The sequence below is a fragment of the Chelon labrosus genome (assembly GCF_963514085.1).
Source record: "Chelon labrosus genome assembly, chromosome: 12".
NCBI classification, from domain to species: Eukaryota; Metazoa; Chordata; class Actinopteri; order Mugiliformes; family Mugilidae; genus Chelon; species Chelon labrosus.
This window is the reverse complement of record NC_140345.1, coordinates 29,648,138-29,668,158: the sequence shown is the minus strand read 5'-3', so window position 1 is coordinate 29,668,158 and position 20,021 is coordinate 29,648,138. Positions and strand designations below refer to the sequence as shown.

At 47.5% G+C, this 20,021-nt stretch overlaps 3 protein-coding genes across 5 annotated transcripts; all 3 read right to left on the bottom strand.

Moving 5' to 3' along the window:
- Positions 1 to 321: 321 nt before the first annotated feature.
- Positions 322 to 8,726, bottom strand: tmem116 (transmembrane protein 116). The gene is made up of 11 exons (XM_084556539.1): positions 8,640 to 8,726; positions 7,789 to 7,835; positions 6,502 to 6,565; positions 4,742 to 4,873; positions 2,259 to 2,363; positions 1,896 to 1,945; positions 1,708 to 1,791; positions 1,498 to 1,627; positions 856 to 1,000; positions 681 to 760; positions 322 to 509 (listed from the first exon to the last, which is right to left on the bottom strand). Exons 1-11 carry the CDS (start codon positions 8,706 to 8,708, stop codon positions 336 to 338), a joined length of 1,080 nt encoding a protein of 359 aa, XP_084412665.1. The 5' UTR covers positions 8,709 to 8,726; the 3' UTR covers positions 322 to 335.
- A 2,450-nt stretch (positions 8,727 to 11,176) lies between these two features.
- Positions 11,177 to 16,624, bottom strand: LOC311497404 (uncharacterized protein; the record flags this gene model as incomplete). 3 transcript variants are annotated; one of them, XM_084557698.1, is made up of 9 exons in its annotated part: positions 16,275 to 16,624; positions 15,413 to 15,500; positions 14,489 to 15,150; positions 13,820 to 14,137; positions 13,618 to 13,666; positions 12,588 to 12,853; positions 12,382 to 12,441; positions 12,092 to 12,272; positions 11,177 to 11,838 (listed from the first exon to the last, which is right to left on the bottom strand). In XM_084557698.1, the coding sequence occupies exons 2-9, from the start codon at positions 15,468 to 15,470 to the stop codon at positions 11,177 to 11,179; spliced, it is 2,256 nt and encodes a 751-aa protein (XP_084413824.1). In that variant the 5' UTR covers positions 15,471 to 15,500; positions 16,275 to 16,624. The 3 variants fall into 3 exon arrangements, with proteins under 3 accessions (XP_084413824.1, XP_084413825.1, XP_084413823.1); XM_084557699.1 differs by lacking the exon at positions 16,275 to 16,624 and adding an exon at positions 15,604 to 15,851; XM_084557697.1 differs by lacking the exon at positions 16,275 to 16,624 and having other exon boundaries at positions 15,413 to 15,851.
- Positions 16,625 to 17,479: 855 nt separating this feature from the next.
- On the bottom strand, positions 17,480 to 19,610 carry mrps12 (mitochondrial ribosomal protein S12). Its single transcript, XM_084556528.1, has 3 exons — positions 19,375 to 19,610; positions 18,588 to 18,637; positions 17,480 to 18,035 (listed from the first exon to the last, which is right to left on the bottom strand). Exons 2-3 carry the CDS (start codon positions 18,634 to 18,636, stop codon positions 17,653 to 17,655), a joined length of 432 nt encoding a protein of 143 aa, XP_084412654.1. The 5' UTR covers position 18,637; positions 19,375 to 19,610; the 3' UTR covers positions 17,480 to 17,652.
- Between the last annotated feature and the right edge of the window lie 411 nt (positions 19,611 to 20,021).

Here is a 20,021-nt window from a genome sequence, read left to right as displayed (position 1 = left end):
CCATCATGTCTCTGTGTGAAGACGAGACGAGGACGGAGGAGTCTCTGTCTCGGGGTCGTTGACCTCCACCACAGCTCCTCCACCTGTCATCTCTTTCAAATCCTGTTTTCTCCGTCGCTCTTCCTCTCGCCGTAAACTCCCTCTCCTTCTTCTTCTTCCCTTTTTCTCGCCTCAGCGGTTCTGGATCGGCGGTGGAATCTTTGTCTTCCTGAAAGTGAAAGTACAGATGCCGACCCCCACCCACTCCCCCCCGCCCCCCTTCAACCCTCCCGACCTCGGTGGCAGATGACAGGAAACCCCCCGCCCCCCCTCAGTCTCAGTTCGTCTCCTCCGTCTCAGCTCAGGCTCCTCAGACTTTGGTAGCTTCTCTTCTTCTGTGATCTCAGCAGAGGCGTCTGAGTGTCCACGTCTCGAGAGGACGCCTCCGTCCTGCCGGCCCTGCAGAGGTGGACACGAGTCCAGCCGTAGACCAGACAGTTGAGGAAGCCCTGAGAGGCCGAGGTGAGCGCCTGAGGACAGAAGACGAGAGACAGTGAGCTCCAGGTCGTCCTTTCACTCCTCCTTTAAACCTGGAGACACCTCATCACTGTCCACCTGCTGGGAACCTTATTAACACATGAGGTCAGATGGGACGGTCCTACAGGGTTTAAACGAGTAGGACCGTGTTGGTCCAGACTGACCTGTGAGATGTAGAGGACGACGCCGGCCCGGCCCTGAGCCTCCGCTGGCTTCACCACCCTGAGGGACGCCAAGGACACGGCTGAGGAAAGGACACAGGAAGAGACAGCGTTAGCTCTGCTGCTTCCTCCTGACGCTACTCTACAACCAACGATGGGTCGGGACGAAGGCTCAGACCTGGACCCCAGCACAGGACGAAGACCAGAGGATACAGGAGCATCCGCCGGTCCATCAGACGGAACGAGGCCCGCTGCTCGTTACCCAGGTAACCGCTGGACGCCACCACCCGCCTGTAGATACGACGAGATTTCACCACGAGCACCTGGAGACGAGACGGAGACAGAGACAGAGACACTTCAGTCCTCTCAGGTCATGAGACAACGAGGCTTTCACCTTCAAGTCCTTCCACATCAGATTAGAGTCGACACATCGGACCGGTTTTATAGAATGAAATAAATTAATAGTCACATTAAACCAACGACCTGTTCTTTACTCTGTATTTAAATAAAAACAAGATTAAGTGTCTCATATCGTCCTGTCCTGTCCTGTCCTGTCTCATTGTGTCTCATCTTGTCTCTCATCAGGATGTCAATGTCACTCTGTTACACGTCTCTTCATGTTCAGCTTCATGTTGAGTCTTGTCCTGTCCTTTCTGGTCGTGGGACTTGTTGTCCTTTCTGGTCGTGGGACTTGTTGTCCTTTCTGGTCGTGGGACATGTTGTCCTTTCAGGTCAGGGACATGTTGTCCTTTCAGGTAAAGCTGTGCTTCTCGTCTCTGGAGGTTTTTGTCTCAGATAATAAAAGGACGCGTCGTCTCACCGTGATGCTGATGAGGGTGAAGGTGAAGGTGACGAGGAAGACGATGACGTGGTAGATGTGCAGATCTCCACAGGTCCTGGTCAGCTGGTCTGAGGTCAGGAACAAGGAGCCGGTGTGCATCAGCAGACACCTGGGACATCAGAGGGTCAGGACAGACTAGAGGACTTCATTCATTCAACAGGAGGTTCAGGTGTGGACGGGTCCCCTCACCTGTAGGGCTGGCTGAGGTTGGCCTGACACTGGCTGATGTTTCCTTGGATGAACACAGGAGTCATGAGGAGCACAGGAACCAGACTGGAGGAGGAGGAGGAGGAGGAGGAGGAGGAGGAGGAGGAGGAGGTGAGTGTTTATCAGGTGAGTGTTTATCAGGTGGACGGAGGACTCAGAGCTGAACTCACCATGAGAGCACAGAGATGATTTTAGCTGGAGTACTGACTCTGTTAGAAATCTGCAGATAAAGATGAAGGGACATGATTGAACAGCTTTACGTTGACAGACCAGCTGCTTCATGTCTGACGTTAATCTGACAGAGACACAGGGACACAGTCACATGACCATGTCCCATCTCATCTCATCTTATCTCTGTAGGTCCATTAGCGTTACACAGAGACAGGCTAGCAGTTTCCACCTGTTTCCAGTCTTTATGCTAAGCTAAGCTAATGTCCATACACATAAGAAAACATCAAAGCATTTCTTTTAAAGGGACAAAGACAAATAAAAGACATCAGAGTGTCGTGGACAGAGCTGCTGTCCCTCTGTACCTGGACAGAGTATCCACTGAGGCAGCTGTAGAACTTCTCTCTGATGCCGCTGTAGAGGTTCCACACGTAGTTGAGGGTGTAGAAGAAGGAGGCCATGAAGAGAATCTGAAACACAGTCAGTCAGACGTGAAGCCTCAACAATACATGTGGGTCAGGAATGTGTTGTGTCTGAGGACGGTGCTACAGTGACCCAGTTCACCACCAGAGCTCAGGATCAGAGCGCTCAGCTGATTGTTTACAGTCAACACTTCAATTTAACCTCAACGTCTTCTTCTTCTCTCTCTAATGTTAATGTTGTTTAGCTCAGTCTGCTTCTATCTATCTCTATAACGTCTCCTCTTCCTCTCATTGGTCAAACTGACTCTATGTTCCCGGGGATACGGGCGGCACCATCTTGTGAGTTTGGATCCAGAGTCTGATCAGTACGGTCTGAGGGCGGAGCCACGTGGAGCCGTGATATTGATGCCCCGCCCACACTTCCTCCAGACTCACTCACGTTTTAGTTTCATTAATACTACGCTCTGCTCTACCTCCACCTGTTACAAGGAGATGATGGATTAAACACTGGACTTAGTATTAAAACATTTTTTTTTTCACTTCACCGAGCGGTTGGCATGGCAACTGGTGACCTTATGATTGATTATGTCACATCCTGTTTCTATAGCATCAAATAACTAAAACTAAACTTATCCAACATTCATCAACATTATATTAACGACCTAAAATGACAGAAACCATCTTTGAAAATAATTATCTGACGTGTATTCTAGTGTTTCAGTTTGGCCCAAGCCCCGCCCACTAACGTGGAGGAGGTGGAGCTTATGACCTATACTGCAGCCAGCCACCAGGGGGAGCTCTACTTGATTCGGCTTAACGTTAGAGGAGCTGTTCCATCTTTATACTGTCTATGGTCACAGTTAACTTCCCATAATGCAGTTCAGCAGAAGAACGTCTGAAACTGAATCCAGAAAGCTGTTCACATACAGAACTAGATCCTTAAAGATCTAATGACTGAGTCTGATTCATGGTTTACAGAGCTGACTAACAGTATCTGAACCTTCAGACTCTACAAATGTCTTCACTGTCAAACTAGTTAACAAACAGAATCTAATCAAACTCATGAACCAGAGATATGAGACTAAAATGAGCCAATATTACATATCAGAGAGGAGCTCCTCTAGGATCCAATCAGAGTCCATGTGTTGAGAAGTGTCTCCATCAGTGTAATGAGACTCAGGTGTGGTTCAGGTCCTGGTTTAGTTTCAATCAATCAGGGGTTTGTCTCAGTCTGAGTAGATCAAACCCAGACCAGGGGCCTCATGTACTAAGAGTTGCGTAGATTTCCTTCTAAATCGTGACGTAAGCTCAGATTTAGAAGCATTTCGAAGCACATTTCCTTTGTACATCCCAATCGAGCGTACCCAACTCCTCCCTGTCCATGCCCCTTTTAAATATACAAATTACATTTAAATTAACCCTGCACCTGAGATTCCCCTCTCTGCACGATCAGAAAACGAAAACATAAGAATGAGTAAGACGGGAAAGAAGAAGAACTTCACAGAAAGAGAACTGGAGACGCTACTCACTGGAGCGGAGATGCGTAAAATGTCCTCTTTGTCTCGCTGCCACAATGTTTACTTGTATTTGCGCATCACGTATGATCTGTACACTGATCGAATGAAAACGTTTCCTGTTGACGTTTACAAATTCATGCGATGGTTCTTTTATATCAATGTGTGTACAGTCGATAGCTCTGATTACAGTCAGAAAACCGTCTCTCGCTGCAGATTGCTCTTTAATGTTGACCTGTTCAGATGCATTGTGGGTATCTGATATACCTGGCTGACATGAGGATAACTCCGTCCCACACTGCTGGCATGGCTCTGCTCAGGGTCGACCGGCTCAGTCCCGATCGGTCAGTGTAATAGTTTTCACATTGATGACAGTTTCCCGGCATCACCTCTAAGTGTCGCCAAAGGATCAACATCTGTAGAATCCTACGTACGCCAGCCACGTCGTTGGCGTTGGAACGTACAAAGTTCCCGGACATTTCACTCTTGATACATCTGAACTTTTACGTGAGCAAGTACGTACGTAACGTTTTTATACGCACGCAACCTTCGTACATGAGGCCCCTGGTCCCTGACTGAGTATCTGACAGTGAACCAGCAGCTCTGGTGGAGACGGTTTCAGTTCAGCTTGTTCCTTTGTTTACAGGCAGGTTGAGGCTTTTTGTTTTTTAATTCAGTTACACTTTGAAGGAGGAAGTCAAGGTTTTCCAGTCGTCATGACGACATGGTGGTGGTTTGTTTTGAGGAAACGTTCATCAGCTCACAACCTCCAAACGTCACCCGGTAAAAGATCAGAACTTTCCCTGAAAAACCAGCGGAGGTGTTTGTGTCCTGGGATTCATCAGTGACGGTTAAACGATGGCTGAGCTGCCTGAGGACATGAGTCATGATGAATGTGCAGCGTTGCGTTACCTGCTCCACGGTGTGCATGTTATAACAGTATCTGCTCAGGCTGCTGCAGTGTTGAGAGTAGAGGACGACTCCGACCAACCAGCAGCCGGCGAGCAGGAGGTCGGTCACGCTGAGCAGGAACAGAGGCTGCAGCTGGAGACACAGCAGAGACAAGAGGTCAGACTCGTCAACACCCTGACACCAGAGGACCAGTCATTAGAGACACCATCAGAACTACACCTGAACCATCAGAGCTACACCTGAGAGACACCATCAGAGCTCCACCTGAGAGACACCATCAGAGCTCCACCTGAGAGACACCATCAGAGCTCCACCTGAGAGACACCATCAGAGCTAGACCTGAACCATCAGAGCTCCACCTGAGAACCTGGTCTTTAACAGAAACTAGGCCCCGTTCAGACCTTTATATTAACATCTGTCCTGATCAGGGGCCGTATTCATAAAGATTCAAAGAGTTGCTCCTACAGGCCGAACTCTAAGAACATTCCTAGAAAGAGTAGATCCTGGTAAAGATAAAAGGTATTCCTAAAGAGTCTCAGCTCTTCAGAGAGCTCCTAAGGTGAGATGTGTTCAGAGCAGGGAGGAGGACTTTTAGAGCTTTAGGAGTCTCTGAAGCAGAAAGGAGTCATTTATCTGTTGTGCTATATTTCCTCATGCCTGCTTCTTGTCTTGTAGTGGGACATTGGAGACAAATCTACGTCTTAAACACTTTTATTCTCATTGACCAGTTGATCCAGAAGCAAACACTGTTCCTCTGTCCAGTTGGTTTCCTGCTTCTGTTCTGTTCAGTTTGTGTTAGATGTGAACACCAACCATCACTGCTTCTTCTAGGCCGGTTATCAATCACAGAAACTGATGGAAGCTGAGACATTTTACCCTCGTTGATACCAGATGATGAAACATGACCAGCATGGTGAATGAATGGAAGCAGATCAATAGAACTATCAGCATGTGAATACTGTGGTAGTGGCCTGAGTTTAATCACATGTTGGAGGATCAGTTTAAAGTAGAGCTGCTATTTATTTATTTTATGTAGAATATTATTTATAATTCCACAGTCTTCATAGAGATTAGATTCTATTATTAAGTCTATTGATGTGATGCTCTATTCTAGGTCCATTCCTTGATCAGAGTTCTCCGAGAATGTTCTGGAACCACTGCTAAGATAAGACTCCTAGCTAGGAACGTTAGGAGCTCTGAGAGGATTCTAGGAGTCTTTAGGAACACGGGCCCTGGTTCCTCTGATCCTTCCAGGGTTCAGTTCTAATCTGAGTCTTTGCCTCTAACATAACAGTAGGACTACAGAGCAGCCAGTCTGTTTTACTAAGACAGGAAGTGAAGGGGGAGGGAGGAGATAACTGGAAACACCTGAGGAACCAACTAAAGCAGCACGGAGTAAATCTAGATTTAAATGAATCAGTAACTCATTTTAAAGAAAATAAAGAGGAGCTAAACCAGAACGAGCTGGATCTTTTAGTTTCCAGGTGCCGAGTTAACCAGGCTACTCATTCTGAACCTCCTGGTTGTGTCATTGACAGGTTAACATCATAAATGACTATAATTCTGACTATGGCTTCACTATAGTTGTATAATCTGGATCATCTCCTCAGACATGACTCACAGCTGGTTCTCACCAACGTTTCAGGACTTGGATGAATGGTCTGATCTGTAGCTCCTTAAATGTTCGTGTGTTCATTTCCTGTGTCAGATGATAATAATAATAATAATAATAATAATAATAATAATAATAATGAACTGACCTCTGGTTTGTGGCTCAGTCTCTGGAACACGAGGCAGATGATGATGGAGCTGGAGCCCAGAACGCTGCAGAAAGAAGCAGCTTCATCAGAGACTAAAACTAACAACACGCTGCTTTACTCCTCCTCCTCCTCCTCCTCCTCCTCCTCCTCCTCCTCCTCCTCCTCCTCCTCCTCCTGTTGTCTGAGCGCTGTGACCTCTGACCTTTCACCTCTTTCCCACCAGAGAACTGAGGCAGAAATGAAATGTGCTGCAGAGACTCTGCTCTGACTGTCATGGCTTCATGTTTATTGATGTGTTCATGTGTTCATCACCTGAGCACAGCAGAAGAACATCACAGAGACGCTCAAACGTCCTTCACACTGTTCTACGTTCCTTCATAAAGAAAATGACTCAAAACATTTTTAAACAAACATGTGAAGATCAGACTGAGACAAACCTCTGATTGATCTAAACTAAACCAGGACCTGAACCACACCTGAGTCTCATCACACTGATGGAGACACTAATGAACACATGGACTCTGGTTGGATCCCAGAGGAACTCCTCTCTGAGTCTCTTTGTTGACTTGTTTAAAAGTGAAAATGATTCGTAGATTCTGAAGGTTCAGCTCTGTAAACCTGGAACCCCGTTAAAGGGTCTAGTTCTCGTACTAGGAGCTGAACCCAGGACAGCTGGGTGAGCGTGAGTGAGAACATCTTTCTGGATTCACTCATTTAGTTTCAGACGTTCTTCTGCTGAACTGCATGATGGGAAATCAACTGGAAACTGTGACCAATAAGAAAAGTGCCACGCACCATCTTGGACACAGACTAAATCTGCATAACTGAGAGGTTTTAATGTTGACAGGTATGTTTTGAAATGTTTTATTTATCCTGTACTGAGTCGATCCATCTGCTGCAGTGATCTACTGGTACATGAACCTGAGCGTCACTAATAATAATCAGCTGGGGAGTGATCCCTGACACTGGCCACCAGCAGCTTGATAATGTTCAGAGGGCAAAGGTCATCTTAGCCGACCCACATCACCGTCTCTATGCTGAGGTCTACCTCCCTGAGAAGGGACCGAATGACCTTCAGACATGTCCTCCACCTGTAGCTCCATATATGTTCACGATAACTCACCTGATGACATTTATTATTAATATCAAATCAAATGGGACAATAAATACTAATCTAATCTAATGTGGAGGATGTTCTGAGTCATTTTTATGAAGAAACCATTTCAGTCAGCTCTGATATACGTGATGAAGATGAAGATGTGATGAAGATGTGATGAAGACACTGACCTGAGCAGAGCCATCACCAGCTGGATCCACTGGACGACCTCATACACCTGCAGACAGAGCACATTTATCAGTGAAGCGTCCTCAGGTTGAGTTTCAGTCGTTTCCTGCAGCAGCAGCTGCTTTCTAACGTTCAGTCATCAGACTTCCTCCTCTAACGTTCAGGCATCAGACTTCCTCCTCTAACGTTCAGTCAGCGTCGGCTGCACATGTCACAGCCAAAGCTTTAAAAATAGAGACGGAGAAAAGAAACCCTCGTCATCCTGAAGTTAACGAAGCTCAGTGATCAGCTCAGAGCCGTTAGCTGGTCAGAAATAACGTTTAACTTTTAGTAGGAAAAGGAATAAAACCAGAAATTATAATTAAATAAAATGAATAAAAATAAAATATATTTTTTTAACAGCATGTTTAAATTAATGCAAACATAAATGCACAAAAAAGAAAAGGATGTAAAATATTGATAAAAATATATAAACTTAAAATAATTAAAGAATTAAAAGAGAATATTAGAAATAATAAATGAAAGAATAGAACAGTAGATCTAATGACTCTGGGCTCGATCCTGTTGCTTCATGTCACATTTTCCTCCAGATGATTTTATTTTTATCTTTTTAATTATAATTAAAGCTTCACACCAGCACCGAGCTCATTAATAAGAAATAAAACTACTAATAAAACTTGATTAAAGTGACTCACAGCAGCAGCAGCGACACATAGATGTAATAAATAAATAAAACAATTATTAAAAGATATCTTAATATAAAACAATACGGACACTGTGTTGTACTTGGTCATAAACATTATTTCTCTCAGATTCAGATCTTGATTAATAACGAGACACATGATGAACTGACCTCGGTCCAGTCCTGAGCTCCGGTCGTGTTCATCACGGAGCCGTTATCAGACATCGGTTCGTCCAACATCGCGAGAACTAATCAGAGAACAACAGAGATGAGAGACGAAGGAGCCCGCAGCAGCTTTTATCCTGCTGCACCAGGCCCCGCCCACTACAGCCACAGGCCCCGCCCACTCCAGCCACAGGCCCCGCCCACCCGCTGGAGCTGATAACTCAAACCACAGACATGAAGTCTCCTGTGTCTGTGCGTCAGCGCCTCCTGCTGGTGAGTCAGAGAATAACACCAACACTTTATTCATTCATTCACTTTATTTCATGTGTTCATCAGTTTGTTCACACTCAACAGTTGGAGTCAATCCAGACCAGACCAGACCCGGACCAGAACCAGAACTAGACCGGACCCAGACCAGACCAGAACTAGACCAGACCAGACCGGACCCAGACCAGACCAGACCAGAACTAGACCCAGACCAGACCCAGACCGGACCAGACCAGACCGGACCCAGACCAGACCAGAACTAGACCAGACCAGACCGGACCCAGACCAGACCCAGACCGGACCCAGACCAGACCAGAACTAGACCCAGACCAGACCCAGACCCAGACTGGACCCCCAGACTGGACCCAGACCAGAACTAGACCCAGACCGGACCCAGACCAGAACTAGACCCAGATCCAGACCAGACCAGATCAGACCCAGACTGGACCCAGACCAGAACTAGACCAGACCACACCAGAACTAGACCAGACCAGACCGGACCCGGACCCAGACCAGACCGGACCCGGACCCAGACCAGAACCGGAACCGGAACCGGAACCAGATCCAGAACCAGAACCAGATCGGACCCAGACCGGAGCCAGACCAGAACCAGACTAGACCAGACCGGACCCGGACCCAGACCAGAACCAGAACCGGAACCAGACCCAGACCAGATCCAGATCCAGATCCAGATCCAGATCCAGAACCAGACCAGGCCCAGACCAGACAGGACCCAGACAGGACCCAGACCAGACCAGACTAGACCCAGACAGGACCCAGACAGGACCCAGACCAGACCAGACCCAGACCCAGACAGGACCCAGACAGGACCCAGACCAGACCCAGACCCAGACAGGACCCAGACAGGACTGGACCCAGACCAGACCCAGACCCAGACTGGACCCAGACCAGACTAGAACCAGACCCAGACAGGACCCAGACCGGACCCAGACTGGACCCAGACAGGACCCAGACCAGACCCAGACCAGACCCAGACCCAGACTGGACCCAGACCAGACCAGAACCAGACCCAGACTGGACCCAGACCAGACCCAGACCAGACCAGAACCAGACCCAGACAGGACCCAGACCCAGACCAGACCCAGACTGGACCCAGACCAGACCAGAACCAGAACCAGACCCAGACAGGACCCAGACCCAGACCCAGACCGGACCCAGACTGGACCCAGACTGGACCCAGACCAGACCAGACCAGAACCAGACCCAGACTGGACCCAGACCAGACCCAGACCAGACCCAGACAGGACCCAGACCCAGACCAGACCCAGACCAGACCAGAACCAGACCCAGACAGGACCCAGACCCAGACCAGACCCAGACTGGACCCAGACCAGACCAGAACCAGAACCAGACCCAGACAGGACCCAGACCCAGACCCAGACTGGACCCAGACCCAGACCAGACCAGACCAGTCTACAGTAACTATTCATGTAACATGTTCATCTTTATTTCAGTGGATAATAACTCAGGTACCTTCAGGTCTCTGGTAAACTCTGTAGCAGCAGACACGGTGTCCATGAGCAAGGCACTGACTCTACAGCTTCGTACAGAAACACTTAGAATCAACGGTTTTTCTTTTAAAGGTCATGAGGAGGAAACACAAAGAACAACTTAAAGTTTAAAGTGCACTAATTAAAACATCAGATCCAGTTTCTCTGATCAGTTCATGAACAGAAACCTAAAAACTCTTTGGAGTCTTCATGGTTCCTTTAAACGTTCTTAGAAATGTTCGACCAGCTCATGATGATGGTTTACCACGGCTTCAAGTCTTTATGCTAAACTAATCTAAGCTAATCTAAGCTAATCTAAGCTAAGGGTGTCTTGATTCCAGCTCTTCACAGATAGTCCTCTACCTCCACCTAGTGGTCTAATGGTGGTACTACAGATAATAAACACATCACAGTCATCTAGTAGTAACAGTTAGCTTAGCATTGATGTGTAGCATGCCTTGGTGACTGGTAGAATGTGATGATGTCCAGGATAAATAAAATGTCCAAAGGTTGAATTGTGTGTACGTTGCCTCCTGTAGTGGAATCAGTAGGATTCTGTAGCCAGATTAAACCCAACATGGAACACTTGGGGTTCTTTGGTTCTCCAGATGGAGGGTGGGCTATAGGGTCCACAGAGACCAGGGTCCACAGAGACCAGGGTCAGGAACATGGACCTGATGGTTCTGGAGATAGTCCAGATTTATTATCCATCAGCCCAGAGACTGAAGATGTTCACGTGGACTAAACCTTTAAATATCAGTGACACTATGACGGGTCATTCAGTCCGTCAGTGTCCGTCCATTCCTCCTGGTTACTACTTTCTCTAAGCGGCGGCGGCGGCGGCAGCGGCGGCGGCGTCTCAGAGGACGGAGCGGCGCTCTGAGAGTTTGCCGACTCGTGTTTCTTCATGTGCTTCCTGAAGACTCTGGCTCCGCTCAGGTTCTTCTTGCAGATGTGGCAGAAGTACGGCTGGGAGTCCGAGTGCACGTCCACGTGGTAGGTGAGCTCCAGGGCGCGGCTGAAGCTCTTGCTGCAGAGCGGACACTGGTACCGGACGCCCGAGTGCGTCAGCTGGTGGCTCTTGAGCGAGCTCTGCTGTTTGAAGGTCTTCTGGCAGACGGGGCACTGGTACGGCCGGGCGTCCGTGTGCAGCCGGCGGTGTCGGCGCAGGGCGCTGGAGAAGGTGAAGCTCTTGTCGCAGTCGGTGCAGGTGTAGGGTCTCTCTCCGGTGTGGATCCTCTGGTGCTCCGTCATGTGGACCTGCTGGGTGAAGCTCTTCCTGCAGGTGGGGCACTGGAACGGACGCTCGCCGGAGTGGATCCTCAGGTGCTTCTGCAGCGCCGACGCCTTGAAACAGTCGCGGCCGCAGACGGGACAGCAGTGCCTCGTTTTCCCGGCGCCGTCTGCCTCCTGGTCTGAGCGGTCGCCTGCCAGAGACACGGAGTCATGACTCAGGAGGATATGGAACAAACCTTTACAGCAACATTTATCTGCTGGGAGCTTCTTTAAAGAACATCTGTAGTTTGTCAGTAGCTGATTTACTGCTAACGCTCCGTGCTACACGTCATTCTGGCTCCTTGTTGTGTGTTCGTCAGGTAGAAGTTAAATCTGAATCAAGGTTAAATGAGTTCTGGTTGTTATTTAGTGGTGAGATCAATCAAGGATTAACGAGAATCGTACCGACGAGCGCCGCCCTCCAGTCCTCCTCCTCCCCGTCAGAGTTGATCAAACCGCTGACGTTTCCTTCCTCACGCTCCTCACCGTTGTCTTCCTCCTCCTCCTTCAACGACAAACCGTCCCGGTTGCCGTGGTTACCAGCAGAGGGTCTAGAGTTAGCGGTAGAAGGAAGACGTCCCGAGCCCTGGAGGATCCATAGAAAGACGTGATCAGAATGAGTGATGAGACAGATGAGTTAAGAGCAGGTGTGAACGAGGCGTCATTCCGTCTTTAGGACTGATCAGTGTTCTCACCTTCACATCTTCACCTTCCTCCTCCTCCTCCTCCTCAGTCTTCATGTTTGACCAGAACTCCTGAGAAAGACAAAGAAGAAACGTCCTGACTGTCCAGAGAACATCACATTCAGAGTTCTCCTTTCTTTACGAGTCCCTGTTTCTGAGATGTTTCTCTTTTCCATCTCTACCATCAGACAGGTAATCCGTCTCCCAGGAACCCTCACCTTGTCGGCGGGGTCTGCGATGAGTCCGTCCCTGATGTGGATCCTCATGTGTTTGCGGAGGAGGCAGGGCTTCAGGAAGCTCTTGGGGCAGACGCTGCAGCCGTGAGGTCTGTCGGACACGTGGGTCTTACGGTGCGCTCGGAGGCTGGTGGTGGTGGAGAACGTCTTCCCGCACATGGAGCAGCGGTGCGGGTTCTCCGTGGTGTTGGTCTCTGAGTTCTCTCCAAGTTTGGACGGTGTCTGAATGTCATCACAGAGACGCTGGTCTACAGGAACCAGAGCAGAGCGCAGCCAGATTAATAAAGTCATGGACTTAACGGACATCGTCACATTCTACCATTGTGATCATTATACAATCCAGAAGAAGATGGAGATTTCCTCCATGTTGTTCACACATGGAACTCCCCAGGGAAACCAGTCACCAAGGCATGCTACATATCAATGCTAAGCTAACTTTATTATCTGTAGTACCACCATTAGACCACTAGATGGAGACAAAGGAACATGTATGATATTAAAGAACATTGCTCAGATTCTATCAGTCCAGTCACCATGTGGTTCATAGCTGATGTAGAATCATGTGGATAGACTCTAAAGAAGATAATAAAACTAGATCAGTTACATTAGTTGATGAAATATTGAGACAGAAGAAGAAACTCTGACATGATGACTGAGAAATAAAAAGTTTGTCGTCATGTTTCTCTGTTAGCTGAGGCTAGCTGGGGCTAGCTGGTTAGCTCCAGCTACGTGATGCTTGGTATCAATGGAAAGAGAAGCTTCTCCAGTTTCTAATGACAGCCAGTGTGGCAGAGTGGAGCAGAGAGGATTGTGGGTAATGTTCCATTTTGACAGCCCCTCATATATACAGGGCTCTGATCTTTTAAAACAGTTAATTTTTGGACAGTTTTTAGGTTTTAAAGCCTGATCTTTTAGAGACATTAGTAAATTAGAACTGTGTAATTAAAAACATTTAGACAGATGTATATTTATGTTTTAACCAGTCTGTGTGTGCCGTTTCAGAGGTTCTCACCAGTCAGTGAACGCACCGCCGCCGCCACGTTTACAGACTCCTGTGGTTTCTGAAACAAACAGATCAGATGTTTATTCTTCACGATCTGCTCCATCTGAAGACAACGAAATCTGACTGAGCAGAAAACCAGTTCTTCCAGAGAACGAGCTCACTGATTAATTAAGCTCAGGAGGCTTGATGAATAATGACCGCTGGTGCTCACCTGCTGGTCTGGTCCAGACGGCAGCGGTCCGTCGCCTGTACTGGTGGCGGCGCTGCGTTCCCGCCTGCTGTGGATCTCCTGGTGCTTCTTGAACACTCTCTGCGTGGAGAATCTTTTCTTGCAGATGTCGCACTGAAACGGTCTCTCTCCGGTGTGAGACCTCAGGTGCTCCTTCAGGTTGGACGCCCTGCTGAATCCCCGGCCGCAGATATCGCAGACTAACTGCAGCGCCCTCTGGTGGAGCTGCTGGTGCTGCTGCAGCTTCTCAGCGGTGGAGAAATCTTTGTGGCACTGGAAGCAGCGACGAGGCGTTTGGTCCTGATGTTTAAGACGACATTAACATTTCAAGGAGTTGATCAGATCCAAAACTACTTCAGACCAGGTCCATCAGGATGTTTAGTATCTAACAGCAGTCGCTCATATAACAGGGTGTGTGTGGTGTTTACACTAATGTCTCTAAAGATCAGACTTTAAATCAAAACGTCCAAGTGTATTTTATTCAAAAAGTGTTTGTTACTAATTTGAATATTTCAGTTAAAAGAAATCAGAGCCCTGTAAATATGAGGGACAGGGAAAATGGAACATTACCCACAATCCTCTCTGCTTTAACCTGCCATGCAGGGTGAAGAGGTTTCTCCTGAGGACTGTTCTTTGTCTGTGATCACTCACCTGTCCTTCACCTCCTTCAGCTCCTTCAGCTCCGCCCTCATGTTTCTGCAGGTGTTTCCTCAGCAGACCCGGCCGGTTGAAGCTCTTGCCGCACAGCGAGCAGGGGTGGAGCTTCTGTCCCGTGTGGAGCCTCACATGGTCCCTGAACGACGACGGCGTGGAGAAGACCTTCCCGCAGAACGAGCAGGACCTCAGGTTCTGGGCCGAGTGTGTCTTCTGGTGGTCGGTGAGTCCGCTCCTGGATGCGAAGCGTTTGGGGCACAGCGAGCAGGAGAAGGGCCTCTCTCCGGTGTGCGTCCGCTCGTGCTGCACGAGATGCCGGCGCTGGATGAATCCTCTCCCGCACGCGGAGCACTGGTGGGGTTTCACCGAGGCGTGTCGGAGCCGGTGTCGCCGCAGGCAGCCCAGCTGGGCGTAGCTGGCCCCGCAGTCGGAGCAGGAGTAGGGTTTCTCCCCGGTGTGGACGCGCTGATGGACGACCATGTTGATCTTCTTGGCGAAGCGTTTGCCGCACACGGGGCAGCCGTGCGGTCTGTCGCCAGAGTGCGTGTTCATGTGATCGGCGAGCCGGGACGGGCGAGAGAACTCCCGGCTGCATACGGAACAGATGTGACGGCGTTTAGAGGCGGAGACGCGGCTGGAGTCTGGGACGGTTTCATCTCCTGCAGGAAACAAACATGAGGAGAAACAGAAGCTCTGAGTTCAGTCTGACGGACGAAGGATTATTGATCTAATAATCAACTCCTCATCAGTCTGGAGGTGAACAGAAGCTTCCCTCATTGACACTGGAGCAGATTCTCTCTACTGACTTCCTGATTCAATATCAGTTCATTTAGAGATATTTCAGTTTCCTCCTTGGTTCCAGAGGTTTGGTAATCTTTTTGTGTGAACATACGACGGTGATGAAGTGAAGTAGAACCTGACCCTGAGCAGGAAGCTGCTGACTGTCCTCTCCTCTTTGTTCCTCCGTCGCTCCATTCATGTCCTGAAACTCTCCGTCTCCTGAGGGACTCTGGAGACAAACGACAGTCAGCATGAGACACTGTGTCTTACTCAGCGGCCACTTTATTAGGTACACCAGCTCAACTGCTCGTTAATGCAAATATCAAGACGACCTGCAGACTGAAGGAGGAGGAAAGGTGATTTATGTGATGGACTAGTTGGTCTGAGGGTTTGTAGAAACAGCTGATGTGTCACAGGTCAGAGCAGAACGGTCAGATAACGATTTACAACAACGTATGAAGAAGAGCGTCTCTACATACGACTAATAACTGAACTCATGAAATGATTGAATATGAGGCAGAGTGTGACTCATCATGTGGTTTATTACTGATGTGATCATGTTTATTATTTATTTATCTCCTTCATCATCAGATGTTTGTTCCTCATCAGAGACCTGGTTCCTCATCAGAGACCTGGTTCCTCATCAGAGACCTGGTTCCTCATCAGAGACCTGGTTCCTCTGAGGATGAAGCTTCCAGGGTTCAGGTCTAATCTGAGTCTTTGTCTCCAGAATAAATCAGATCTTAACATGTGAGTAGAGATCCATCAGACACAGTGACGTGTGACCACATGATGGTCACACGTCACTGTGTCTGATGCTTCATTAATAATGAATCAGTTTGATTAGAACACCTGCAGAGAAAGTTAAAACTGTTCAGATTAATGTAATTAGGAGACAACAACAATTAAGTCAGAGCCATTAGCATCATTAGCAGATGTCAGTAAAGCTATGCTAGCTGTTAGCCTGGAAGCTAATAATTAATGATGACACATAAACACGTACCGTTATCAGACGTAACGTGGAGACAAAGGAGATAAATAATAACAACGTCTCCTGCTGAGTTAGAAACCAGCCACAGAGAACACGGCTGTTCAGGTTAGCATACCGCTAGCTAATGCAGCTAACGCTACTGAGCTCTGACGGATGCGTCACGCTACGTAACTCGGTCCCGGACGGCTGCGTCAGAGACACGAGCATCTCTCCCGTTACACCGACAACCGAGCGTTTTTAGATCCGGTTTTAAAGGCGACGAGTCTCCGAGTGAAAGACGGAAATGTTCGCGTCAATGTCAGGAGGAGGAGGAGAAGATAAAACTCAACTCCCTCCGAGAAACTGCAGGTGAATTTCACCTAAAACCGTTAAAAACAAACATGGCGGCCACGTCTTCTTCGCTCAGCGGCAGATCAGCGCCGCGCTCAGTGCTGCCGCCGCAGGCTGCAGGGGGAACTACAACAACACTTCATTTAGATTCAGAGAAACACACGAGCTTAGTGGACCACAAACTGGACAAACTACCGTTAAATGATTTATATGTTTAAATAAAAAAGTAGTATTATTCTTTATGACGTTTCTCCTGAGTTGATATCTTTACTCACATAGCTGCTCAATACTGTAAATGTGTGTATATATGCAAACTACCCGCCTCTAAGTTTACACTTGAGTTTTACCGTCTATATTTTATTCTATTTTTCTGTTTTACTGTAGTACTTACTTTTTTACAAATAAAAAGTACAAATAAAACCTATCTATCTATCTATCTATCTGTCTTGTACTTGAATAAAGCAGGACCTGGTCTCTCTGGTCCAGGAAGTAGTCTCCATGGTGACCAGAGTCATGCCCGTGCTCCGTTTAGACCGTAGAGGAGATCTGAAATCACCGACCGATGGAAACTTCTTCTGGTTTTATATGACTCTAACAACCACTGGTCTCTGGTTCCTTAAAGGACCGAAGGTAAACATACTGGTTTAACATTTTTAGTTTTTGCTTTTTAAGCTGGAAATCAAAGTCAAACTTGAAATGTGGATGTTATGATGAGACAACCGATCACGTAGACGTTGAGCTCCATCAAACATTTCTCCAGTCAGACCTGATCATGTGACCTCTCAACATCCCGTTCCATTCCTACGTGTTTTATTATTCTCTGTCCTGTCATGTACCATTACCAGTCAAGCTCCTGTATGATGAAATAAATCAGACACACACCTTCAAAAGGACAAAAAAAAAGTTTATCAGACGTTAAATATGAACAGGAACCATCTTGTTTTTGATCTGAGGGAAGTAAAGCTTTACACACAGAGCCTTTACTTTGACCTGATCAATAAAATGTTTCATCTCTGTGAGGAGAGCAGCACCAGGACTGACCCTTCAACCAACCGGCTCCTCACTGCTTCTTCTTCACCACGTGAGCGCAGTCATATTTCCCTCTGACCACGGTCAGTTTGACGCCCGGTAAGTCCTGCGTCCTCCCGCCCTGAACCAGCACCACGTTGTGCTCCTGCAGGTTGTGTCCCTCCCCGGGGATGAACACCACCGCCTCCTTCCCGTTGGACAGACGCACACGAGCGCACTTCCTGTTTGCAGAGTTGGGCTTCTTGGGCTTCCGGATCATGGTCTTCAGGATCACGGCCTTCAGCTGGGGGCAGCCGAACATGGCGCCCACGGACTTGGGCGGCGTTTTGGGCTTCCCCTTCCGGTGCATCTGGTTGAGGGTGGCCATGGTCCTGGAGAGGAGGGGGCCCGTCCTGACAGACGCATGCTGGGACGCTGCACAGAGAGACCACATGTAAACAGATTACAGTCACTGCAGTGAGCCAATCAGGTAGCTTCCTCTGATTGTAGCCAATCAGGAACGTTGTTGTTGGATAAATCTGTTGAAATGACACTGAGATATAGCTGCTATGCTAATTCACTGAATGTAAACCACCATAGACGTATGCTAACCGTATTAGCATGTTGTTTGTATCGTTTTAAAGCTCAGTCAGCTGTTCAGGTTACCTACGTTAGCGTTCATGGTGTTTAACTCTAAACACCATGAACGCTATCAGCTGCTCTACGTGAGGAGACACAAGGTGACTGCTCCTCCTCCTGACCAGACTTCTTCTTCTATGGATGAACATCTGTTACGCTGTGGTTCAAATGGAACTGCACGTTGCCTTTTCTCTAAATCAGGTCTATTTATCTCTAAAGTCTTTGTCGGTGAAACAGTTAAAACGGGTCAAACATGAGTCAGTGTGTGCTCCAGCATGTTCTGCTTCAGGGGCCACGGGGCTCCTACAGGAGAGTCAGTGTGGGGCCCTGGAGTCTTTACACACTCACCTTCAAACAGTGACGTGAGAGCAGGCCTCAGGCTCCACAACCAAGACATCCTGAAACAACAGGACATGAAGTAGAGTCAGTGTGAACATTCACTGGCTCCTCCTGTGTGACGCTAAGCTACGCTAAGCTAAGCTAAGCTAAGCTAAGCAGTCTCAGATAACACTTCTTCTCCCAGAGTCAGTCTTGGTTCAGGTGACGTCCTGATGCTGCTCTGTGGTTTGCTTTTGATCAGGTTTACGCTGCGTCTCATCTTCATTCAACTCTGAACCAGGAACAATTCTGATCTGTACTGACTCTGATAAACTTGGTTTAGTTTCATTTAACTTTCAATGAGGAATTTAAAGCACTTGACTTCTAAAAAGTCAGGTTCTACTGTGGTCAGGACTAATGAGGCTTCATGTGGAGGTCATGGAGTTAACAGCTCTCTGTCTCCAACACACACACACCGAAACAAACAGTAACTCATGGTGACTTTTATCATGTGTCATTTTAAACTTATATCTTGTTCTTCTCTTTCTGTTGAGCTAAAACTCTAAAATGTGTGACTTTGTAAATGGAGTCTGGTACAATGTTAGTAGCGCTACTAACAGCGGAACAGAACACGAAAGACTGAACGTGTCCAGTCGTTAAAATCACCGAGCAATCAAAAGAACAAACCAGTTTATAATAGTTTTAATAATAAAATAAGATTAAATCCTGCGTTATCTTAAAACACTACTGCTAACGTTAGCCAGCTAGCTAGTTAGCCGAACATGGATGTTATTTGTGGGATGTTCGCTTCACAGACCTGCTCAGAGAAACGAGCTCCACCGTCAGAATGTCAGAGAATATCAGAGCAAATCAACAGGAACTGAACATTCATTCATTTACTGCATTTTACTTCAAAAATCAATCAAGGACGCAGCTTCATCCGCAGCGTGAGCGACGTGACCTTCTCAACCGGAAGTACTCCTGTCAACACGTGTGGTCTTCCGGTTCCACTCTCCAAAATAAGAGACGTATTTAAAGCAGAGTTTTAACTTTTTTATGTTTTTGAATGAAAAACAAAATGTCATTTACCTACAGGTTTATAGTTTCACTTGAAATTATTTTTTACACATAAGTAAATGATACAAATATTTTTCTTTTTAGTAAAATCTTTATCCTTCCATATTTTTATCAGATATTATCAGATATTTTTTTTATAAATCTGTATGTATAAAAAACTATTTGCATGCCTGAACAAAAGAATAAAACCAGACACAACTGAGCCACGACTTAGACACTCTACCCTGAGGAACCTCATCAGGAACCGTTCAGACCTTTGACCAGGGCCCGTGTTCCTAAAGACTCCTAGAACCTCTCAGAGCTCCTAACTCAGCCTAAACGTTCCTAGCTAGGAGTCTTAGCTTAGGAGTGATTCCAGAACATTCTCAGAGAACTCTGATCTTAGTG